The 26,852-nt window shown below is 30.0% G+C and overlaps 2 protein-coding genes across 4 annotated transcripts; both read left to right on the top strand.

Annotated features, from left to right (window-relative positions):
• Positions 1-3,844: 3,844 nt before the first annotated feature.
• LOC114369648 (CRIB domain-containing protein RIC10-like) lies at positions 3,845-8,121 on the top strand. Its single transcript, XM_028326883.1, has 5 exons — positions 3,845-4,329; positions 4,589-4,727; positions 4,814-4,911; positions 5,171-5,276; positions 7,233-8,121. Exons 2-5 carry the CDS (start codon positions 4,670-4,672, stop codon positions 7,529-7,531), a joined length of 561 nt encoding a protein of 186 aa, XP_028182684.1. The 5' UTR covers positions 3,845-4,329; positions 4,589-4,669; the 3' UTR covers positions 7,532-8,121.
• Positions 8,122-18,718: 10,597 nt separating this feature from the next.
• LOC114370616 (homeobox-leucine zipper protein MERISTEM L1-like) lies at positions 18,719-24,707 on the top strand. 3 transcript variants are annotated; one of them, XM_028328010.1, is made up of 12 exons: positions 18,719-18,957; positions 19,469-19,786; positions 19,921-20,038; positions 21,126-21,314; positions 21,435-21,968; positions 22,388-22,489; positions 22,632-22,832; positions 22,954-23,128; positions 23,237-23,508; positions 23,637-23,732; positions 23,835-24,244; positions 24,422-24,707. In XM_028328010.1, the coding sequence occupies exons 2-11, from the start codon at positions 19,515-19,517 to the stop codon at positions 24,210-24,212; spliced, it is 2,337 nt and encodes a 778-aa protein (XP_028183811.1). In that variant the 5' UTR covers positions 18,719-18,957; positions 19,469-19,514; the 3' UTR covers positions 24,213-24,244; positions 24,422-24,707. The 3 variants fall into 3 exon arrangements, with proteins under 3 accessions (XP_028183811.1, XP_028183812.1, XP_028183813.1); XM_028328011.1 differs by having other exon boundaries at positions 23,835-24,258; XM_028328012.1 differs by having other exon boundaries at positions 18,720-18,957; positions 23,237-23,505.
• The last annotated feature ends 2,145 nt before the right edge of the window (positions 24,708-26,852 follow it).

Raw genomic sequence — 26,852 nt, 5'->3', positions numbered from 1 at the left:
CCAACGTGCTTCCAACAATTCTGAGATATGCCAACTAAGCAACGGAGTTTGAGTACAAGAGGTGGCTAGTGGCTACGTAGACACATTGAGAGGTATTTTGTTCTTTTTTTCCTTGATTTTAAATGAAAACTGTACTAACAGTGACATATGGAAGAAAAATGTCAACATTATACAGCATAATTAGTGTGACCTTCAGAAAAAGGCATAAGCGGCTTTGGAAGTATTTTCTTTTCTTTGACACCTTTTTCCTTCTTATTTTTCAACACTGGAATGCTTTTCTGGACTTGTTGCTGGTATGGTAATGGTACACCATTATATTTTGTAACATAAAAATAAAAAGTAAAAAACAAATTTTCTATAGCTTATAGATTTGTTTTCTTATTTTCTTCTTCAGTGTTCACGAAATTTTTTATCCAAACATTTCAAGTAAATGAAATTAAGGAAGATCTTATTATTATTTTGATTTTTTAAACTTGATAACAGTTTACTGAAATAATCTAACTAATTAACTTAGTGCACTAAGTTATTATCAGTATTTTTCAGTGTAAAATGATTCAATTGCTTTAAACTTTAACAATGTTAAGTTAGATAGACTAAATTATACAATTATATTTTTTAACATGATAATTAATAAATGGTTGGTTTAAGTTATACTGATTTCAATTTCCTTAAATAAAATATTAAATTTGAGCCTTATAAATAAATAAATAAATAAAAAGAAAGATTCTTCTAAAAATGATTAATTAATTTCAGACAAAAATTAATCATTAATAAAATCACTTAATACTCTATACCAATTAAATAATAATAGTAATAATAACAATGTAATATGTATATCTCTTGAGAAAAAAAAGTGTAGCTAACTCTAACAACAATGATTTAGCTCCTCTAAAAGGAGAAGTGCATATATAACCATACCATATATTTTTTTTAATTAAATATTATTATTAGACTTTAGCCTTTAAAGTGCACCCCTATTTAGAATAACTAAATCTAAAAAATAAATAACATATACATTAATAATGTTATTTTTTTTATAATATCACATCACAAACCTTTATTGTATGTTAAATTTAATAGTTTTTATATTAATTATCTTAAAAGTATTTTTTTTACATAAACAGTACATGCCTTTTAAAAACTATTATACTAATATATTACAAATTATACCATTTTTTTATGTCAAAATAATATTTATTATTTCTTCTTCTTCTTATTAATATTTATATTTAATTTTTAGCTTAAAAATATATCATAATTGAATAATAAATTAATAAAATTAAAAGTACGTCATAAAGATATATTTTGTAAAAAGAAAAGAAAATTAAGCAGTTAACAAGCTAAAGTAGTCAAATTTAAATTTCATATTTTCAAAATAAATCGAGCTAAAACTATAAGTTGATTTATTTAAATAAATGAACAAGACGCGATTGACATACTACTTGAATTTCAAATCTTTAACTTAATTTCACTAGTTCAAAACACTAATATTAATATTATGGTCAGGGCGACCACAATACCACTACACCCAAAAATAATGGTAACAGACACCATATAAGAGTAAATTTTGATTAAATAATATATCTAGCTATCATGGACACTAAATTCGATACCAGGAGGAATTAATGACATTCATTCATATGATAATTAAAAACATGATTTTCAATGTGTTTTTTTATGATAAAACTTAATGTTTTTTTAAAAGGATGATAAAACTTAATGTTATAAGTATGTTTTATAGTATTTTCATTTAAAATTTATGTACTAAAGTCTCACTTTTTCTTTAATAAATTTTACATAAATCTCAAATACCAATATAAAGCATAAATATGCATATGATATTTATGTTAAATTTATTAAATGAAAAATGAGACTGATTCAATTTAATGAAAAATGAGATTGATTCAATTTAATAAGATTGGATAGTAATCATGAAATCATAAGTTTGAAACTAAATGCATTATTGTAGAAAAAATAATTTATTAAAAAGGTAATTGCATCAAAACTTAATGCATTATAAAAAAAGTGTAAGCTTCTTGCATCAGTTTTTAAAGAGTCCATTCTACACGTTAATTGATAAAATACGGTGACTAAAAGATTACGCTATAAATATTGCCTGTTTAAAAGAAATTTCTTCAAGAAAAGTATATAAGAACATACTTTATGATAAATTAAAAATATTAATTTATTAAAAATTATATTGCAAAAAAAACGAATTTTAATTTATTAATCATAAATAAGTGTCACTAAATTTCTCGCACAAATCTTTGAAGAGTGTAAATTGACAAATACGATGCCTAAAAAATATTACGCGATAAGTTTTGCCGGCCAATTCTATAAATTTTCCAATAAAAGAAACAATATAATTTGTGGTTTTTATTATAAATAAGCCTATTGTACCAATCTTTAAATAATATAATTAATGCCTAAAAGATTACATGATAGTAATTATTAGTTTATTACCTATCAAAAAATTCTTCCAATAAAAGAAACAACATAATTTAAGATCTTGCAAAAATCTGAGTTTATTAAAAAGGAAACTGCACAAAAGGTTTAATTCCGATTCATTAATTAATAATATATCATTTTGATCAGTCATTAATCATATACTATTGAAAGCAAAGATTTTAAGATGAGGTTTAAGATTTTTTTTTTAATCTTTCTAAAATATTCAAAATTTGGAATTGATCTTTCCAAAAAAATATTTCATTTTATAATTATTGTACAAATATCTTTGACAGAATCTCTGTTTAACATATTTGTGTCAATTAAGCGGATTCACTAATAGATTTAACACATTTAATGAATAATAATATCTTAAAATTTTAGAGGGACAAAAATGAGATGATTTTATTTTGGATTTCACATATTTTAGAGAGATGAAAATATACTTTAACTTCGGCCTTAAAATAATTATTGTAAAAGTAGTTTTTTAAATGGGATAGGAAGCGCTTGTTTCAAGTTATCACATAGGATTCTTGAAAAAGTGGGTTTAAAAACATAATCTTGAACACTTATATAAAACTTGCATTAAAAAACACTTATATAAAACTAAATAAATAATAAGAAAGTCTAACTTTTATTCACTTTTAATCCTTACATTAATTAAAAGTTAGGTTGTTTTAGCCTCTCATTAGTTTTTTAGGACGCCTCTCATTAGTTATTAGTTATAGTACTAAAAATATGTATTTTACTAAAATATATTCGGACTCAAATATAATTAAAATTGTGTATGATAGATCAAAATATAAATAAAAGTCAACTAATTTCTTAAGAATATCATTTTAAAAATATTATATATTTTATTGAAATTCTATTTTTAATAATTCATTTTTAGATTTGACAAGAATTTTTAATGAAAGATATTTTAAGAAAAAATATTTTAAAATAAGATTAATAAAACTAAATAATATTAATTAAAATTTTTAATTAGTACAAGTTAATTTTATTTATATTTGAGTACGGAGGAAGTAAAGACTTAAAATAAATGATTTTTTATTATAAAAACTACAACCAAAATTCACAATATTTGAAAAGACAAAAATAAATTTAATATTTAATTAGCAATTTATCCAATTAAATAATCACTTTCTATCCTTATTTTTTTGTCCAATTAAATAATCACTTTCTGTACTGATTCAACTAATTGCTTTATGAATGAATTAATTATTTATCATAGCACTATTTTTCCTGAGTTAGGATAGAGTCCCTCCCCCCCACCCCAAATAAAAAAGAGGATAGAATATCCACAATATTAAAAATATTAAATATTTTACAGCTAAGCAAAATAACAAAGAAAAGGAACTTACTCATGTAGTTAGAACATAGAACCATAACTCAGGAATTAATCTTCCAAGTTCATGATTTTAAACTGAGAGGACCATTCTTTACTGTATCGAGGCTCACCAACCATCAACCAAGCACGGCAACTATAAACACCCATACCATAATGGACATTCCCAAATAAACAATCCCATTAAACCATATTATTAAATTGCCTTCCATTTTCGAATCTTTGTCCTAATTTTTTTTTCATCTTAAACCAACCCTTTCTCTCTCTCTTTCTCCCCATTCTAGTTTTCAAATTTTCATTCATGGATGCCCACCTACTATTCCTCTTCTCCTAGAGGCTAGAGGCATCTCTCTTTCCCTTCCTTCTCCTCCCTCCAATCAAAATCTCAACTTTTTTAGACCCATTTGATCTTTTCTTCCATCTATTTGATCTTTGCATGTGTCAGCACTCTCCACACGAGTTTCAGAATGATGGTGAATGGAGCACAGAAAACATAGTTGGATTTCTATCAGCATCTCCATCATAATCCTCTTGGGGTACTGTATTTTTTTTAATTTTTTCTCCCCTTTGAATTTTTCTACTAAAAACCATTTGAAAGTGTGAAGTTTTCATTTTTATTTTTTAAAATTAATGAGCAATAGCATCTTCTTTGTGCTCAATATTCAGATGCCAATCTTCATTCCTAGGAAACAAAAAAAAAAGGTTCCAAATCACATGCAATGAAACCTTTGCTGATACTCCTCACTGTTTATGGAATTAAGCATTTGTATTTAACAACACTCCATTTTCTGACAGGCAAAAGCATTTCCAGGTCAAGAATTCTCGGTCTCTAGTTCCCATTTTGTCATCATATTGTTGGGGCTTGTGATCTGCACCATGGCAACCACTTTAAAAGGAATCTACAAGAGTTTCAAATATATCACCCAAATATTTGGTAATCCTTTATTTTTGCAATGTGATTTTGGTTTTCTGGGTTTTTGTTGTTGGTGGTGCTAAGTTGGGAAATGGGTGCTGTTCCAGTTGTGAAGGAGCGGGAGATGGAAATTGGGTACCCGACAGATGTTAAGCATGTGGCTCACATTGGATGGGATGGCCCCTCAGGAACTGGACCCAGTTGGGTACGGAGCTGATGTGCACTTTACCTCTCCATTTATGTTTCAACTATCTAAGATCCAATTTCTTTTTTGTCATTTTCTCTATTATTTTCTTCTTCTTATTATTAGAAAAATTAATCCACGTATTAGCGGCACAAATGAGTTTTACAGTCTCATCCAATAACTATAGTCATACACCTATTATAATTTCTGATTGGCTCGACCGTATAAATTTTTTTACACTGACATGTGCATGGAAATTAAATTCTATTTTTTTATGCAGATGAATGATTTTAAAACAGCGCCTGATTTTTCAACATCACTAGGAAACTTGGGTGAACTAAGTGACCCCAATGCTATGGCTGTCACTACATCATGGTCCTCCCAAGGTATGCTTTGCTTCGAACTCCTCATACAACAAAATTTCATCTGAGTCAAGTGTTGATTTTTGTTTCCAATTGTGGTGCCATTAAATATTGAGTTTGAGATACTGTATTCATGTGGAACCGTGCGGTGTCCTTAATTTAAAATAATACAAATAGGTGGCCCTTCACGGGTTAACTAGTAGAAAGGGGTACATGGATTTGATTATTGTTGTGTCTCTTGATTATCTTCTAGATAAAATTGTGAGGCTTCCAAAAGCTATCTAGATTCTTTGCCTCCGTAGGAAGAGTTTGGCTGTTATGTCACGAGCAAACTCAGCTCCAACGTGGGGAATCTAATGGCTCTTGGCTTTACAATTAACACTGTTTCAAGTGGACCACACAAGAATTTCTTAAACGGAGTGGTTTGATTGTATTGAATTTAGTATTTAATATTATATGTATATATCACTGTGCTTGATAAGAACATGTTTTGTTGGTCTTTAGTTTTTCCATGTGGTAAGTTTCCTCAACGTGATCGAGTTAAACCCTTAAAAGAACTGAACAACCTAATTGAATAAAGCTACAAAACTGTATGAATAGTTCTATTAGTGGAGATCATAAGATTTGTTCTTATTGGTGTGTGATTAAGATGGAACCACCATTATACAACATTACTAATTACTATGACATTCTAATATGATCTCCAGAAATATGTTGCTATCATGCATATGAAATATATAGCTAATTGTAACCTAAGAAGCACAGACACTTGTTAATACTGCATGGATACTTCAAGTACTTTTAATTGCATCTATATAATTTTTATACTCTTACTTTTTAAACTTTTTTTTACCAATACTGGTTGGAATAACACAATAATTAGATTTTTTTTTTTTGTATTTTATTATATTTATAATGACTTATTCTCATTTTTAAACATGAAGTCTCTACTGCGATTTTAATTTTTATTTTATTTTATGTTAACTTTAGATTCACATTATATATATTATAGCAGTGTTCTGTCCTATAATTTTTAAAATTTGCTGTATTTTCTTATGTGTTGCATTGTATCTATCCTGTATTGTATTTGTGCTTCCTAGGCTGTAACAGGCTAACAGCAGCCAATTTAAACGATCTTTAGTTTTGATGCCTGGGTATACACCTGATCTTAACTGTTAAAAAGCTATGACTGTATTAATTCAATGATGGGTAGTTTTTGAAACTGTATATTTTGGGAATCATGGTATGTTTGAAGGCGATTGGTTGGTCTAGCTAAGAAGAATTTAGCTGTTGTGCTTTTATAATATGATATATGATATTATTTTATTTAAATTACAAATTATTTTAGCTGTGACAGTGACTGTGACTCTGTGCTACTATGCCTTTCTTGAAGGGGAAAGTATTGACTGTGTTTTTGCATAAACAATATGTTCAAGGGTGGGTTTTGGTGCATTTGGAGTATCTGATTCCTCAGAATTAAGAATTTAACTGAAAACAATGTACTGAATGTAGTGATATTCTCTGTTTGAAAGCTGCATTCTATGCTCAGAACTCGGAAGTACTAGTTTCATATGCTAAGAAATTAGTTTTAACCACACAATTGTGTGTTTAAAATAGCCTCTCTATCTGCAGGGTGATTTTCTTTTTCCGGAAGTTGTTTGTTTTCCACCCATGTTACCTTTGACTGTTGTCACTGTACATTATTGATTTCACTGCAATTATGCAGTTACATACTAGAATTTATTTTATTTCCATTGTTTGTGAATTGTGATTATATTTCCTGCTAATTCTAGGAGAGAATCATGAGCAATAAACATATAATCTTTTTATATTCTTCAAAATTTCTTGCTGGTGTAGGAACTATATAAATGTAAATCAGATCTTGCTGGGTTACCTAGTGCAATGGATTTATTTACTGTTTGGATGTTATTTATTATTTTTTTGTATAATAATCATTCCTTACTTGAACCCTTTGAACAGATTTTGAAGTGTCCACAGGAAGCCAACCAACATCAAACATTTACAAAGGCATCCCATCTGCAGGGGTTTCTCATGCTCCTAAGAAATCCAAGAAGAAAAAGACCAAGTCAGCTTCCCCTTCCGAGTTGGTATCTGCTTCATCAAGACACTCAAGAGCAACAAAGTCTAAGGCTACATATAGTGACAGAGAAGCAACACCCTCTTCCGAATCGCTATCTGCCTCATCAAGACACTCAAGAGCAACAAAGTCTAAGGCTACATATAGTGACAGAGAAGCAACACCAATCTCTCAAAAGTAGCAGGTTCAAGACTATGGAAGACTGGAAGTAGTGAGAGGAAAAAAAAATCATTGTGAATAGCCAGATTATGCTCTCATCTGGTAATCCATTAGGAGAAGAAAGATAATAAAGGTTGATTTGAAAGTTTTCCTGCTATTTAGTACATCCTAATCCGCAGAGAGAAAAACCAAATTGCTTATCTTTTTGTCTAAAGGCTGAGAATACAAGTGAAAACCCAAAAGGAGGTTTTTCTTGGATGATAGAATATGTTGAGTGTTTGGTCTTCTCTGAATCATATGCATCCTTATATTCGTTAGTTATATTGTCAGTTTTGCAGATTAAAATGAATGGACATGGAACAAGGATATACCAATAGATGCCTATTTAACAAGATTATTATGCTAGCAATCGATGATTCTTGAAGTAGAATGTAATCAGTGCACTTATATACATTGAACTGCTAGTGCCCAGAGAAGGGGATTGCAAGTTATTGGTTTTACTTTGACAAGTTAGCAAAAAAATTGCAATGGCCCTCGGTATCCTCTTTGCTCCATGATGTTCAATTGTTCATCACTCAATTGGTCCTTGAATGTGCATTGTGTTGTATGTTTTGTCTTTTTTGTACTTTTTAGTAGTCCATTTATACAACTTATGTGAACCTTTTTTCTTTATTAGATTTCTGAGTCTTAAGCATGCATAAAGGTCACCAAAATATGGAAATGCCGTGCTTTTTGCTCCATACCAATCATAATCCAACAGGGTTGAGTCTGAGAAATTGGGCTAGTATCACGATTTGAATATCCACCAAGAAGTGCCTATATTTAATGTATAGCCATGTTTGGAGTAAGATTATTGTCTATAAGTGATACGCATAGAATAAAAAAAAAAAATATAACCTCTAAAGGAGGACAAGTTGATAGATTTCATTTATGCACTATGACGTGTTTGTGACTGAAAATGATTGGAGTCACTAATTTGTCCTCTTAAATCTTTGGAAGATACTGATGAATTCACCTGATGATTTGCCTATAATGTGGATATTATATGATTTTTTCCAGGTAGGATAAGAACATATCCATAGATCAACTTCTCAATCATAAAAAAAATATGATGAGTTTCTCATGCATTCGTTCGTTAATTCATTTTGAAATTCTGTTTATTAATAGTTAGTTACCGCTTGCTTTCTTTTTTCTTTTGCTATTGTAATTGTTTTTAATAAAGAAATTGAAAGTAGGATGAATTATCATTCTTTTTTTGTCCTTGCAAGTTGAAACCCAAGGTAAAACGATAAACATGCAACGGTGAAGAACCTTGAAATTTCTCCGGCAATGAATGGTTTTTGCCCCCTCTTTTCACTACCTCTGCCTCAGCCATAAGAAATATAAGAAAAGAAAAAGCAGAATATCATGTTACAACGCGAATACGAAGGAGAACGCTGTCGAGTAAACCAGAGAAAAACTCAACGCTGCAAAAATTGGAATGTTACCATAGATAAGTAGATAAATAAGACAAGATAGAATTACAAATGATTGTGTTAGAGAAAGAAAAAAAAAATAGGCCGACACCAATTGTGAATAAAGACAAGAGAAAAAAAAAGTAGTCAAATCGTGAACAATAAAACAAGATTTATAATCAAACATTATCACATGATTTGATTCATGTAGACAATCCAATTAATGAGCAAAGGTTAATGTATGCTCTTGTTGTACTAGTTGTTTACTCAAAAACAAGATAGTACGTGCTAATAGAGGCCCACAGAAGGGTGTAACAGGAAAAAAAAAGTATACGAATTTAAATGGTCGTTAGTAGTAGACTCGCCAAATCCATGCCCAACTTTCCAAATTTCATCACTACCATTTCTCACTTTCATTTACTCTTATTAGAGAAACCAAGTTTGGGGCAAGTCTATTTCCAACGCCTACAATATTAATCTAGATTGTGGACCAGCTTTTTGAGCGTGGAACCTTTCACAATCTAACCAAGAGGGACACTAGTTGAAGTGTCACTTTCTAATACTTGTAATAAGGAACCTATTTTACTCGCATGTGATATTGTGATATAAAACGAACCACAGTAATAATCATGGGTGCTGCTTCAATGCTTCTCCCTCCAGAATCTCTTTCTGTTGCCTGTTAATTTCTTGGCACAAATTAAAGCACTTTCGTGTCCCCACAAATTACCCTGCACTGCCCGGCTACCGTGTAGCTATTACTTAATATAAATTATGGAAATTTATATACAATTTCGTACGAGTTTCTAGTCTTGTTTAATCAAAATTGAAGTTTTATCTTGATAATTTATGTTTCCTTTAATGCAAACTATTATCCCAAAAATCAGTGCATGTTTGGTTTATTATTCAACTTGTGTGCAAATTTTGAAACAAAATCCAACGGTCCAACAGAAATTGAACTCAAAAGCAAGGGTGTAGATACTTTTGTAAAATTCTTTTTGTTACCAACTTCTGTTTACAACAATAAGCCAAACATGTAATTACAAATTTAATACTCTAATTTTAATTGAAGAACAACACTAAAAATATTTAAATAACTGTATCTAAGTTTTGTTCTAATATAAACTTGCACGCTGCTTCGGACTAAAGTGGGTGGGGGGCCAGCTAGAATCACTCGGATCAATTGGAAGCAAATTAATTTTTTGTTTGATGCACTACAATTCAAGAATAAACCACTGTCATGCAAGCATTTCTTTCTCGGAATGAACTTTTTGAAGATGCACCGAAATTAACAATCAGTTGTTTCCTTGACAAAGAAACAGACACCGAAATATATAGAAATGCTGGTAACTGTTTTAGCTTTTACAGTGAATCGAATGCTCTATTGGGGTGGGGTGCCATTGTTAAGAAACGATTCAATATGACATTTCTTTTGTATCTATCCACAAATCAAAAAACCAAATTATGAAATTTTCTTTGGTTGTGGGCGACTAGTATCTATTCTGCATGTGAAGTTTCTGACTTTATGATATGATTGATTTATACGATTTAACTGAAAAAAATTGTGAAGCTCATTTTGGTTACGTTTACCTTCTGCTGAATCTGCACATCAAATTAATGATAAAAAATGATAGGTTTAAAATTTATGTTGAAGCACCTACTCAATTTACAAGGTGGACCCTTTGATTTACATATTTAAGAGCTATGCTCTGCAATTACAAAGCATTGAAGTTGAGTACCAGAATGTGGTTCGTTGAAATATAAATGCATAACTACACTATTGAAGTCAGACGCAAAAATAGAAGTATATCTCATCCCTAGAGATTCTTCTAAGGATTTCCCTCTCAAAAGTGCATAAAATTAATTGAAGCATGGCTAGATTAATGCATGGAATTGTGGAGACAAAGCTATATTAAAGCTACCATGTGGGAGCAGCCATGTATTACGAAGAAATTGGTGAACAAATTTTGATGCGACAATTTGCGTTCTCATTAATGGTTGTTCTAATGTGGGCTCATCAGGCTACAATATTGGACTTCAGGGCCAACCACATTAAACCTTCTGATATATGGTGAACCTCATTGATTCTGTTGCAGAAATAAATAATTTAAAGGGATCGAATTGGACACATGCAAGAATGAGTTGGATGCAGGTTTAAAGAATATACTCCAACTTCTACCATTAAATTGACAAAGGATAGATAACCATCATTTGGTGAGTGCTTTCCAAAATGGACTAGATGCTAGTGTCATACCAGATATAAACTAGTAGTTCACTTCACCAAAATTCTCTATTTTGTAGTACGATTTTCGCATGTGTTGGCTACACGATCATGTCAATGAACGGGAGACATGCATACCTAAAACGAAGCACACAATTAGAGAACATTATTTAAATTGCTCAACCAAATAATTTCTTTTGGATGGTTTTGCATTACAACATTAATTAATTAGCTGTTCCCTCAAACCTCATCCATCTAATTCTTAGAAAGAATGATTTAATGGGTCTGCGTACAATGACAAATTCAAGATCCTAAGTCAATGAGTATAAATTATAAAAAATAAAATTAGAAGATTTAATTATATAAATATAAATAAAATAAAATATAAAAATATAAAATTTTATTTACAAATTTGATAAATTTTAAAAAATGAGAAATGCAAGGACATCTCCTCAAATGAACCTACGTCTGCCGCTGCGTGCGTGACATGCAATAAATGATTATTAGGTCATTTCTACATCCACTACTACAGCATGCAGATCACTGCAATTCAGTAACTGATCAGTAGGGACCAGATTAACATGTATCTGATTCTTATCTTACTACGCATGAATTATGAAAAATATTTTCCCAGTTTATAATTGTAGCCATGTATTATCTCCGCAACCTCGGCACAAGATTGTGAAATAGCAAAGTATATATACTGATATCTCAATTAACTCTATCCTACCACAAACAACCAGAAGGAAACACACACATATATGTTACTATAACATATATAGGAGTCTGTACTTAATTAAGGATTTTAATCGAGACTGCCTCACGCTAATGAATTGTCTTAATCATAATCATGTGCAAGGTACAGGATTAGGCAAAATCATTTCTATTAGAATAGTTTTAAATCCTTCAACACATTTTTTCTCACTAATTCTTCTGCTTATTAAATGAAGAAAATATTGAATATTTTTTTAATATTTCTAAGATATATATCAAATAAATTTACTTCTGCATTTAATATTTTTATTATAAATTGAGATGATTAGTATGATCGTAGGGAAATGTGACATTAGTCTTTCTACAGGGGCTACATTTGGATATTTGATAAAAAAAATGGATTAAAATAAAATACAGAAGAGCAAAATGAAATAATCACTATTGTTTTGAGTGATGGAGTGAAACTAACTTTCTTTCTATTGTTTGAGACGTGGTTAAAAGAATATATATATATATATATATATATATATATATATATATATATATATATATATGAATCAAGTTGCAAAACTTAAAAAAAATTATTTTTTAAATCTAATAATAAAAAATAACCATTAAAATTTAAGAATATAAATAAATAAGATGATGAATAAGAGTTACTTGATCTCCATCTTCTATCTATATAAGAAAATATTTAATATAAAGCAATTAAGTTAGAATTGACATATATAGGTTATGTTTGACTTTTTCTTCTTCTTAAAAGTTATTTTGAAGTTAAAGCTCAAAATAATAGCTTTGAAAAATAATGTAAAAGTTATTTGATAATTTAATTCTTTTTTTTTTTAGAAATGCTGGTAATAACCTTTTTTTCACCTACTCTATTGAATCCACTGTTTAGTAGTAATAATTGAAATATATTATAAATCACAAAATTTTATGAATCTCACTTTTTATTTAATAAATCTCTTTTCTGATTTTATATTTTTAATTAACTTTAACTGATTATAAAGTGTCTTATTGAATTTTATGTATGATATTAAAGCACGGGATAATGGAATCAAAGTATCAAACCCCATTCGAACACTTTCTCAAATTTCAAATTCCTTTTACGAGCATTATTACGTAAGCATGACAAACAAGCAAAATATGCTATATATCAAAACAATTTCTAAGCTCATTTCCATTTAAACGACTAATTCACATGAGTTTCTATATTTAATACAATATTTTATATTTTTCACACTTCTTCATAATATTATATTTTCTTCTATTTTAAGTAATTCAATTAATTTTTTTCTCCAACTAAAAAACTCACAAAATTTTAGAACTCACAATACCCTACTCTTTTATAACTTTTCTATATTGTTGTATATTTTTATTGTATATATTGAGTCATATAAATAATAAAGAGAGCTAAGAAAATGTTTTAATACAGTATTAAAATAACACTCCCATTGAAGTTCTTCTAAGAAACTGTTTCACTTGTTTTTTTAAAAAAAATTAAGTATAATATTTTCTTGTAGTGAAAACCATCATGTGAGTTTTGTGGAGGAAATTCTTAAAGGGCCTTCTAGATGACCTCCTAATTAATAAGGTCCGGCCAGAAAGGGGTGAAATAGAAGACACATGAAAATACTCATAAAAAAAGAAGACAAGTGAAAATGAAGAGCATTAATATATAAGGATTTTAAGTATTGAAGGTCGGTATAAATGCAATTTAGAGGGTTTTCGGTATGAGAGACAGGTGCATATACTTTTTAGAGGAATTTCGGCATAAGAGGATGGTGTATGTATATATATATATATATATATATATATATATATATATATATATATATATATATATATATATATATATATATATATATATATTCTTCATGGGTTCTTAATTTGAAAGGTGTCTCTTTTACAAGTTTAATTTTAAGCAGTACTATTATGTTTGGTTTTCCGTTTCATTTTGACTCGAAGGATTTATTTGATTTTATGAAATTGTTTTATAATATTTCAAATTTATTTTAACAAGTTTAACGGAAAAGTTAAGTAAGATAATTTTTTAAAACTTATTTCAATAATTTTAAGTTACTAATTTCGTAAATGGAATTTTATAAAATAAGGTAAAATTATAAATTAAACTTTTTTTAATCTTATCAGTTACTTTAAAATTAGTCTCCCTAGAAAAAAAGTTAAAATTATTTTTTTAAAAAAGTTAAAAAATATTAAAAATTTTATATTTTTAACTTAAAATTGTTTTTAAAGTAAAGTTTATTTTTTTACTGGAATTTAAAAATTATTGGATAGTGTGTTTATTGAGTTTGAAATTTAAAACAGAAAAAAAAATCTTTTTTCTTAGTACTGTAAAAAGCTGCTTTTTTTATCTATAAAAAACTGAGTTTGACTATTTTTTTATTTATAAAAAAGGCGATATATAGAGAAAACACTGATGCTTTTTTAATAAGTACTTATTTAAACGATTTCTTCAAGTTCAAGAGACCTGTTGTGTTTTAGTTGTGTTTGATAGGTTATAATTAGAAATACATGATATATATATTGAAGTGCAGAAAAATTATTATATCAATAATAGCATTATCTTATTTTAGTCATTAAAATATATATGTAAAGAAAAAAAACAACACAATTTTATAAAATAAAATATTTTAAATAAATTGATTAAAATTATAATTAAGATATATAGCATTAGAAAGTACAAATTATTATTTATCTGATTCTATGATAATAATTAGTACAATATATGTATATATATTTTATATTATATCTATTAATCAGCATTGTTATTATGATTTAAATATTTTTATGATATTTTAAATATTTAATTTAATATTTTGTTTACTATTATTAATATAATAATTTTTTTCAATTCTAGATAATTTTAATTCTGAGATTATTTTATTCTTAATTAATCTTAGTTTGTAAAGAGAGAGAGAGAGAGTATATGGTAAGAGATTGATTTTTCATACTTACAATTTGTATACCAAAATTTAATTAACTAAACTGATTAGAGGAATTATGTATAACTTTTTTATTAATCTCCATGCCCATATATATACTAAAAAATTATTTCTACTGTCTTGGAATTAATGAAATAATGACCTTGCATCTATAGGTCTAAGTATATAGGTCCTACCTAGTCTATTTAAAACCTTTGAAAGATCATTGATCAATCTTTTGATTAGATATAAGAACAAGTTAAAATTTTTAAAAGGCCAAACTAAACCTTGAAAGATGTTATATGCCAAATAAATAAATATATTAGATTTCGGTCTTAAATTTGGGAGCCAAGTTAAACTCAAGCCTTATAAAATGTAGTTTAGCACAATTCTTATTAGTTTCACTTATTTATATACATCATTCAATAACTTTTTCATTACTTAATTTTATCTAAAAATTAGTCATTGAATATGCACCAATTCAAACAAAGGGTTCTTAAAGGTCATGGCTAATACCAAAAGTTAGAGAGACCATTTCCTACTTTTAACATGATATATATTCCAAGTAGGGGAAGTCATTTTGATGTTTGGCTATGAATAAATCACCACCCTTCATGTATTATATTTGCTAGATATACACTATTACAAAAATAAAACAAAATTAATGATAGACGAAACAAGATATATGTATTTTTTTAAGGAATTTGTTTCTAAAATTTAGTCACCCAAATTTATCATCACCAAATTTGATAATTAATTAAATTTTAGTAGTGATAAAAGACATCCAAAACTTATATATTCTTGCATTTAGAGAACCTCTCAAACAAACTTCCTCTATAGAACCACTTTTCGATACCTAACTATATTGCATGCCTAATATCATTTATCCTTTGTTGCGTTTAATATCACGTTGACAATATTTTAATGTTTTCCTTTTCTAACTATTACCCAATCCCCATACTTATGTTGTGGGTTACGTGACCATCATGTGTAGAATTAGGGTTTGCATGTTAACTCAAATCCTCTTCGTGCAATGCGTGCCTCCCTATTGTCTCTATTTGAATTCTTCAACGTCAAAATACATTCCTTTGCCTTCTTTAATTTAAGTAATATCTGATTGCATGTCCATAGAGTTCGAAAAACTTACATAGTAGGTAAGTCCTTCATATTCAACATTAAGCAAATGATTTCAAAACCAAAGCCTTCCCCACCACCAACTAACTTAAGTTAATCCTCATGCACACCCTGATGAAGCTTCTTCTAACTAGTTTTTGTATGTGATTAGTCATTAGACATTATTTTGTGGAACTGTGAATTCTATTTATATAAATCATTTTGTAGATCACATTATTATGGTTTTTGAAGGATTATTAAATTTAAAAATAGCACCTTTAGTTATTTTAGAATATCAATTGTTATTTGTTATATTTGTTGATTTTAAATCTAAAAATTAGGTAGGTACATAAAGAAATGAAGGATATTTTGATATTGGATAATCACTATCCAGAGACTGATTTAGAGACCAGTTTTTCAATCTTTATAATCAGTCACTTAGTTGGTATCTACACAATCTGTCACCAAGTCAGTATCTACACAATCGATTACTAAATTGATTTCTGAAATAGTGTCTAAATCAGTCTTTAAAATTAGCAACCAAGAATTTAACTACATAATGAAATTCGATTCTAATTCAGTCTCTGAGTGGTTTAGTGACTGATTTTATCAATTTAGAGACCGATATTCTGGTCTCTAAACCCAATTTTTCCTGTAATGTTTAAGTGTTCCATGTAAGTTAATATGCTTAAATCTTTAAATAGATAATAAGTATATAATTTCAAAATACTATATTATCATTTTAATACAACAACGATATAGTAATTATTATAAGCATACTTATTATTATTATAATTTTTATACAATAAAAAAAAGCTTTGCGTAGGTTTTATAGGGATTAGCAGTCAGTCTTTCATATGAATGGTTGGATCTATTTTCTGCATTTAACAAAATAAATTCGTTTTCATTTATATATTTCATAATTTCTAATAAACATAATACATACAGGGTTGTGGTGGAACCCACTACCATCCTAATGAAAGAAAAGTTAAACAACTTAATTCAACAAAAGGAATATATGTGGGATGCTATGTAGTTTGAGTTTCAAAATAATTAATCATTGTTAAAACCATTATTTTTTTAGATAATAATTTTAAAAAAGATATAAATATATTTCTTTGGATAATTAATTGAATGAAATTATTTTATTGATATAATGTTTGAAAAAAAGTTATTGTACACGTAATTTTCTCGTTTTATAGAATATCTGTCTGCTACTTTTTCTTGTAAAGAACTATTATTACTTCTGTAATTTTTTAATATGCCTATTTAATTTTCTTAAAATTATTTTTATAGTTCTTTTTATAATTGTAATTTGGTGCAAATAATTCTATTGTATATAAATTTTAAAATAGTAGGGAAAAAGCTTATCATTCCCATTATATATATAGTACGAATAATATATGTTCTCAACCATCTTAAATTTTTATTTTTATTTAATGTTCAATCAATAACATATATGCACATAATCTCATATAATGTTTGCCGATTTTTTTTGTAATATGTAGCATTTCTAAAATCATTAGACTAAATAGTAATAGACTAACAATATTAAAGAATTGTTATCTTATCATCCAATAACAAATTAACATGTATAATGATTTAGTTGCTTTTTATAATAACTATTAAAAAATTCAAACTTATTATCACAATTTTCAATTGATTGATATTTGTAGAATTTAAATTCAAATTATTTAAATTTTATATTAAATAATTAATGATTTTTTTATCTTCAATCTTTTAATATCGAACAATTTTTTAATAAAAAAAAAACTAGTATCATTAAATAAAAGAATTCATATATCTTTAATTATTTAATTTGAACAGTTATTATTGACTTTTTCAAATTTTACAAATAACCTGACTAAGAATAAGAAAAGACGTTTTCACAAAACAAACATGGTAAATGCAGACATCAGACCCGACACCCTGCAATGCAAATGCAGTAGTCTAGCGTTGAAGGTTAAGACAGATGAATTAAGAAACGAAGATTTTCAGTTCCCCACACCATACAATATACAAATACTAAAATTTGAACAAAGAAGATAACATATTCTCTCTCTCTATTTATGTCATTCGTCACTTCATTAATGCAGTTACACCCGTTCAATACGCTCAGCAATAACTTCACACCCTCTTCTCTCTTCTCTCTGTCGTCATCACCACTTCAAAGTATTTTATTTCTTTTTTGTCTCTTTTTGCCCCACCTCTTGGTTCCCCCACTTGAACCCTACCCTTATGGAGTACGTGGTTTTGGTCTTAGTTCCCCACCCATAAGTTTCTTTGGGTGTCCCACATAAACGGTTTCTGAGCTAGCTAGTTCCTTCATCAACCCTCAAGTATATATGCTTTTTTCTATTTCTTTTTTTCTTTTTCTAACGTATATTATTAGCTCAGCTTTTGACTTGAATATATTCAAGCCATGTTTCGGTTACTTTGAACTCAGAGAGGGATTTAGAGAGAGAAAGAGATGCACACACATCGATTTCACTTACTCAGTATGCGTTTCAACTTTCAATCCCCTTTTTCTCTCCTTCTCTTGTAACCACAGTCAAGCGTTCACAGTATTTCAAGTTGTCAACCCTTTTTCTATTTTGTCCTGTCTGAATTCTCATTTACTAATGTCTAAAAAATAATATAAATACTCTATTTTTTTTCTTCTGCATGTAAGAGAGAGATTACGGTTAAGCACAAAACAAAAAGACTTCAATGCCCACTTTGGAGCCTTAAAGAACCTTATTAACTCCGTTCATAGTTCTGGAACAGATCCAGAGAGTTTTTGATACCTACTCTCTCTCCCTCTTCTCGAGAGTAGTTTCAGCAGAATTTCAGGGCCAAATTAAAAACGCACTTAAAATTCAAAATATATAAAGAGGGGGCTAAGAGCACAGAACTTTGCTACAAGGAGAGTGAGAAAGGCTTTGATCAGCTTAGGGATTGTGAAAGTGGTAGTGGTCGGAAATAAAAATCTCCCTACCCATCATCCGAGGCTGATCAAAATCTGGTGAGCTCTCCCTCTCTCTTTAATTTCTTACTTTCTTTCTCTTAATTAAACACATGTAGTACAGTATGGTACGAACATTAAACTAACATTCTCATATACTATTTATAAAAGATTTTTGGTAAAGCTTTTTAATTTCTTCCTTGTTTATATACTCCATCATTATGTATATATATGGAACTTTTTTTCTTTTTCTCCATATCCTAATTTTACTAGGAGGTTGCTACTCCAATCAGTGGATTTTTTAACCTCAATTTTGCACAATAAAAGCTTCCAAATGAAACCCTTCTTGGCTTTTTTGTCAGAAAGGCTTTTGCAAAACAACTTGTTTTATTTTTGGCCATCCCGATATCTCTTTTGACTGCGAGACTAAGGCTGCATGGTGTGTTTTTCATTGTTAAAAATCAAAATAAAACATTTACTTGGTACTACCCTTTTGTATAAATTGCGTGACGCAGGTTGAGTGTTTAATTTTCACTTTTTTTTTTCATTAATTTCTTTTTCTTGCATGCAGATTGAAGAGTAAGAGCGTGGCTTTTGGAACACAAGGATTTGCTGCAATGTATAACAAAAGTCAGAACACAAAATTCGATTCTCAACAACAACAGCAGCAGCAACAACCGCAGCAGCAACAACCGCAGAATTTGATGGAGATGTCAACACAGAGGACATCCTCGGAAGGAAGGAACCGAGACGATCAGGAACCTGCTGCGGGAAACGAAGTCACCATGGAAGCTCCTCCTTCGGGTGACGAGGACCAAGATCCCGATGAGGGGTTCAAAAGGAGGCGCCACACCCGCCACACACTGCACCAAATTTCAGAGATGGAAGCGTAAGGGTCCATGTTCCGATTCACCTTTTTTTTTTTTTTTATCTAATTAATAAAAAAAAGTTATATTTATTACTGTACTTGCTTAGTTTTCTTATAATTAATTAAATAATGGCTCTATGTTCTTGTCTTGTCAGTTTCTTCAAGGAGTGCCCTCACCCTGATGAGAAGCAAAGGAAAGCGCTTGGCCGCGAGCTCGGGTTGGTGCCTTTGCAAATCAAGTTTTGGTTTCAAAACAAGCGCACTCAAGTGAAGGTAAATTGAGGAGAAAAAGCCTCTATAACGTTCTTCCTCAAATAACACCTTAAGTTTGTATGCTTAAGGATGATTAATTAACTTTATCAGTTTCTTTTCCTGTTTTTCTAATTAAGAAAAAAATTATTTTTATGCCATATTTATTTTTCTTTGGTTTTTTTCCTACAATATTTATTATTTTATCTCTTTTTTTCCCAATCATATTCATTTATCATATACCTGCCCCCCCCCCCCCCCCCCCCCCCCACCCCCCTCTCTCATTAAGAAAACAATACTTCAACAAATCGAGTAGACCTTACTCATTATCCAATTAAAAAACAATACTTCAACAAAAATAATATTTTTTATAAAGTATTTTGTTTTCTTTTTTATCTCTCTTATATCCATCCAATATCGGTAGACTGTTATTCACTGTTCAATTAAAAACAATAATTTAACAAAAAAATATTTTTTTAATAAAGTATTAATTTTTAATTAGAAAATAAAAAATGAGAAGGACCTAGATTATCTACAATCAATTTTTTTAAGCATCCAGTCAACAGATCAGAACCTTAACATAAAAGATTTAGACAACTCAGATTTCATCTTTCAGACATAAAACATGCATTAGACTATGAGTCATTCAATTTTTATTCAAGGATTTTAATTTAATGACTGACTGATACTGAATTTGATGAATGGACCAAATTCATTTCCTGACAGAAACAAGAATTAAAGAAGAGAAGCAAAGAAAATGCTAAATATACAGTTACTTTGTGCATACAAAAACATACACTCTGTTATCTTATTTTTACTTAATTATTTTATTTTTGTTTTGTTTTTTCATCACATCATTTTTTTCTCTTTAATTCTTTTTTGTTTGTTTCTCTCTTCTTTTCATTCTAATAACCTCATTTTGAAGTGAGCATTTATCAATGGAGAAATAATTTCAATCCATCTCCTAGATATGTCACTAGCACCACTCTAACCAGTATTAATTATTCTCACTACCATTTTTTTCACTTAAAAAAAAAGATTGAAGTATACTTGGCTTGTCTTAAATATATCGTAATCGAATACTAATGATATTATTTGATCATTTATACAGTCTCAACAAGAGAGATACGAAAACAACCTTCTGAGGGTTGAGAATGACAAGCTTCGAGCAGAGAACAGTAGGTACAGGAATGCACTATCGAATACTTCATGCCCTAACTGTGGAGCCCCTACTACTCTTGGAGAAATGTCCTTTGACGAGCAGCAGTTGAGGATGGAGAATGCGCGACAAAAAGAGGAGGTAAACCACTACCCACAAAACATGTTTGTTTTTTCCTCTTTCAGTTTTGGCCGGTTGAACGAACTAATTAATGAACCTCTCTTCATTTCCATATTTTTGTTTTTACTTTTTATATTTCAGATTGATAGCATGTCAGGACTTGCAGCCAAGTATGCAGCTGGAAAATCTGCGAGCAATTCGTACTATAACATGCCATCTAATCAAAACCAGATGCCTTCGCGCTCGCTTGACCTGGGAGTTGTTAACAACAACAGCAGCATCAACAACAACAACAGCAGCATCAACAACAGCAACAACAAGAACAACAACAACAACAACTATGTTGTACAAGCGCAACCTGTAGCCATGGTTGGGGAAATGTATGGTGGAAATGACCCTCTTAGGGAACTCCCACTTCTTTCTAGTTTTGACAAAGATTTAATTTCGGAGATTGGTCTCGTGGCAGTAGAGGAAATCAATCAGTTGACTCTGTCTGCAGATCCTTTGTGGGTCCCAGGCAATTACGGAAGTGAAGTTATAAATGAAGATGAATACCTGAGGCATTTCCCTAGGGGAATAGGTCCAACACTCTTGGGCGCAAGAACCGAATCATCTCGGCAAACCGCTATAGTAATGATGCATCATATGAAACTCGTTGAGATGCTTATGGATGTGGTGAGTATTACTCTTCCCAACTTTGTTTTCATCATGTTATTTATTGCTGCTATGTTTTTCACTATCCTTCTTTGTATATTCATTTTTCTGGAAGGTAAGGCATTATTGTAATATATAGGTAAAATATGTATACAATATATGTTTTTAAAAATTAAGATTTGAATATGATAGTGTGTAGATTAAATAAAATTTAATTCTTTTACATTTAAATAATTTTATTTTTTAATTTCTTTTAATTAATTTTTAATGAAATTAATATTTATTGTATTATTGTTAGCCTTTAGCTTTTTTATAACGTGTTTTTACAAAATATGTAATTATTGTTAAAATAAAGATGTTAGGTTTCGACAAATTTCAGAATCATATATATTAACCAGCTGGTTGACTGACTTTGAGGCTGTTATAATGATGATTTTCAGAATCAATGGTCAAATATGTTTTGCGGCATCGTTTCAAGGGCAGTGACACACGAAGTGCTGTCAATTGGAGACCATGCAAGATACGATGGAGCCTACCAAGTGGTACGCAAAGTTTAATTTATTAATTTTGTCTTAAATTCCTAATTCTAATCAAGCTCGTGAGAATTGATTAAAGTAAAGAAAAGAATAAATAAAATTAATATGATATCTATCTAACAAATTAGGATTGAATTTGGTGTTTCAGATGTCAGCTGAGTTTCAGGTTCCTTCACCCCTTGTTCCTACTCGCGACAACTATTTCATCAGGTTCAGTAAGAAGCACGCAGGACAATCATGGGCGGTGGTTGATATTTCAATGGATCATCTGCGACCTGGTGCAGTCACAAGAACCCGAAGACGACCCTCTGGTTGCATAATTCAAGAATTGCCAAATGGTTACTCAAAGGTCGATCATATTTCAATTACCTATATCAACTTCATTCCACAATAATGGGTGTACATGATTAATTACTTCGCGATTGAGAAAACTTTATTTAATTTAACAATTAATCAATTGTTTTCTTCAGGTCATATGGGTTGAACATGTCGAAGTTGACGACATCGAGGTGCATAATCTTTACAAAAATTTGGTTAACTCTACCCTTGCGTTTGGAGCTAAACGTTGGGTTGCAGCAATAGAAAGAACATGCGAACATCTTGCTAGGGCAATGGCCACCAACATACCCCAAGGGGCACTTTGTGGTATATATATGTGACATCTCATCATCTTACTTCAATTCTTTTTTTTTTCTTTCATTTTTAAGAATATTGTGTTAATTAAAAGGTTATGAATCCTTATTCTGTATGCAGTGATAACAAGTCACGAGGGTCGGAAAAGTATGATGAAGCTGGCCGAAAGAATGGTATTGAGCTTTTCTACTGGTGTGGGTGCTTCCACTGCAAACGCTTGGACACCACTACCACTTGATCTTGAAAATGTTAGGGTCATGACCAGAAAGAGCGTGGATGATCCAGGCAGACCTTCCGGTGTAGTGCTCAGTGCTGCAACTTCTCTCTGGCTCCCAGTTCCTGCAAGGAGAGTTTTTGACTTTCTCAGATCCGAAAACACTAGAAATCAGGTAGTAACGTATCAGATTTCAATGCTTCTCACACTCTATTCATAGTACAATATGTATTTATTACTATTTATTGCTAGCAATATTTCTCATCTAATTCATATTTTTTTGTAAATATCTTGTTGAATTTATAGTGGGATATTCTGTCGAGCGGGGCTCAAGTGAACGAGCTTGCACATATTGCTAAAGGGAGAGACCATGGAAATTCTGTCTCTCTTCTTCGAGTGAATGTAAGTTGATTGCTTTAGCATGCTAATAAAAGTACACTTTAACTAAACATCTCATTAGTTATAAATATGTCTAACATGCTGTTTGGTCAATGCAATTTGTAGACTCAGAATGTGGCCCAGAACAATATGCTGATACTTCAAGAGAGTTGCATTGATGCTACAGGCTCATTTGTGGTTTATGCTCCTATTGATTTAGCTTCCATGAATCTTGTGTTGGGTGGTGGTAATCCGGATTACGTGGCCCTGCTCCCTTCGGGCTTTGCTGTTCTTCCTGATGGGCCTGCATTGAACGTAGTGCCCGGGCCCGTATGTGAGGTTGTTGGATCTGGACGAGGTTGTCTTCTTACGGTTGCATTTCAGATACTGGTGGATTCTACACCAACGGCAAAACTCTCTGTTGGTTCAGTGACAACCGTTAACAATTTGATAAAGAGAACCGTGGAAAGGATCAAAGATTCAGTCACGCTTGACGGCGCCTAAGTGCTAATTAAGCTCTCTCTCTCTCAATAATAGTAAGCAAATTGATGTAATGAACCCTTCTTTACTAAATTCAATTATAACTAATTTGCATGTTCATGTTCATTTGCTTGAAGTTTAATTAACGATTTAAAATGTTGAAAAAATATGTAAAAAAATACATAATAAATTATTTCAGTCACTAATTTTGATTTTTCTTGTACCACATGCAGAAATAACAAAGAGAAGGATGAAAGATGAGCAAGGAAGGTGGTTCAAACTTTAGTGTTCAGAAGAAGGGAAACAAGTCAATTAACGCACCTTAGAGAGTGTCCTATATGTAATGTTAGAATTTCTTAGGCACCGAAAAGTAGCTAGAAAAGTACTTCATCATCTAGCTAGGGAGGATGTTAGGTTCGGGCATTGACTTTCTCTAAATGAAGGCGAAAGTAGTTCCATCTCACCTTGTATTAGCTATAGATATAATAATAACTCTGGATTTCTCTTGATCTATCTCAATTTTTGCACAGACCTTTTATTATTGTGCAGAAAACTTGGAGAAACTTTCTTTAAGTGCTTTCTAATGTTGACTTCTAGACTTGTACTAATTTCTTCTTCTTTTAATGTTCCTTGTGTGCTTGAGAAAATCGTTACAATTAACCATATATAATTTCACATATAGCTTCGTTTTATGAGTTTGAGCGAACTCACCTAAATCTGTATCTGTTAAACTCAATGAAGATATTTGTATAACTTTATTTTTCCCGTTAAAACTAATAACTACTAGTATTGTCCAATTGATAATATCTTTTATTACCTGTACTATGTACTGAAAAAAATTGGTGTAATTGTTGCTCGGGAGTTACGGTTTTCGAAAATGAGCTCTTTAAACTAGCTTGCTTATAGATAAGTTAAATATGGAATTCATCTTTATGCTCAATAGTTTTAATCCACTCTTTGGTGTATTTGGAAAGATAGGAATTAATGGCCATTCTTTTGTTAGGAGAAGGTTTGAGACGACCTCTTTTGTGCTTGTCATATTTCAATTTGTTAAGATTGTCGAATCTGTGTTCAACTTGAAGTCGATCACCTAATTGCGACTTCATCTATAAACGTTATTCAAAGTTCCATAATTTCAAAGCTTGTCATAGATTCCACAATCTTAACAAATTGTGTTCTTCATGATGTTCTCTTATATTCCAATAATTCAATGATATCCTCTTTCATTCTCACGTAAATAACAAAATAAAATTGTCGACTAAGTAAGAGAGCAACAATAAAATAAGAATATAATTAAATGAACATATATTCTTTCTTTCAAATTAAGGATATTAATGTTTTTTTGTGTGCTGAATTTAATGTTTTCTTGATTATTATGCAGAACCTTATAATCAATGACTGTAACTTGAAAGGGAAATTATATTTGTATAATATTTGTATATAATTTTTTATACAACAAACAAAAAAATGGAAAGAAAAGAAGAAGGAATAAGATGGTTGATGAAATGGAGAAACAAAGAGAAAAAAATAGTACTAGTGTTTAAAAAGTTATATAAGAAAATGTTGTATGGATTATATAATTTATTTTAAAATGAAAGTGTATAATTTCGTTTTTTGAGAGTATCATTAAATGAAATAGGACTGTACCATATAAACACTCCCTTGTTGGACAACTATAACTTTAAGCATAAGTGATAATATATATATATATATATATATATTTTGAAACCAATCTTTGGACTGGGTGACACCAATCAATGTAACAAAGAATATTAGGCAAAGAAATCATCCTTATATTAGGCAAAGAAATCATCCTTAGTTTGGGTGGTGTTGCGGTTAAAAAAAAGAAAAAAGTTGGGTGGTGTTTATATTCATGAGGCGTGGCCTACCACTGCAAGAAAAGATTCAATGCCAAGATCGATACACAAATTAATGTAGCTCCTGCTACTGTCCAATTTTTTGTTCAAACTTAACATATTTATGAAATGTTATACCGCTGGTATTGGAAAAGCTATCAGTGAATTAAGAATCTAATGAAACAGCCAATTGGTCCAGTTAAGAATCTGCTTCAGTAAATACTTTTGTAGAAGAATTTCTTAGACCATGAGACTTGTCCCTAGTTCTAGTAAGTCTCCAATACTCAACTTATCTAAACTTAAAAAAAATAATTAAAAAGAAGTTTTTTTTTCAATCTCTAAGTGTTGGAAACGGCATGGTAATTTTATTTTTTTTTGCATTTCTCAAAAATATTTATTACAGAAAGCAATTTTACTCAATACAGTAGTCCAGTATTAGATATGAATCCCTTTTACAGAATGAATTATCATGTGTAAGAAACTAACCTCTTTTACTAAAATGAATTACATATTTCGGTAATTTTCCACAACTTGCTATAGTCTATATATGTTGTTGATTAAGTGTTGGCGTGTTTTGGAAACACGGATAATATTGCAGGGCTGGCTTTTTCTTCCTTTAACGGCAAGTTGTGGGAAGTATGTAGGACTAAGGACAGATAATAGCGTTGGTTCTGTGAATAGAGGTGACCCCGAATTACTATAGTAGATGCACTTCTAATTGCACAGAAAGTTCAGGCAATAATTGGAAAAAGGACAAATGGTTGTGGTCCGAAATATATTGCATCTTTGAAGCTATTCATGGTTTTTT

The sequence above is a fragment of the Glycine soja genome, chromosome 10 (assembly GCF_004193775.1).
Source record: "Glycine soja cultivar W05 chromosome 10, ASM419377v2, whole genome shotgun sequence".
NCBI classification, from domain to species: domain Eukaryota; kingdom Viridiplantae; phylum Streptophyta; class Magnoliopsida; order Fabales; family Fabaceae; genus Glycine; species Glycine soja.
Note: the sequence above shows the minus strand (reverse complement) of the source record. Positions and strands in the feature narration are given on the sequence as shown.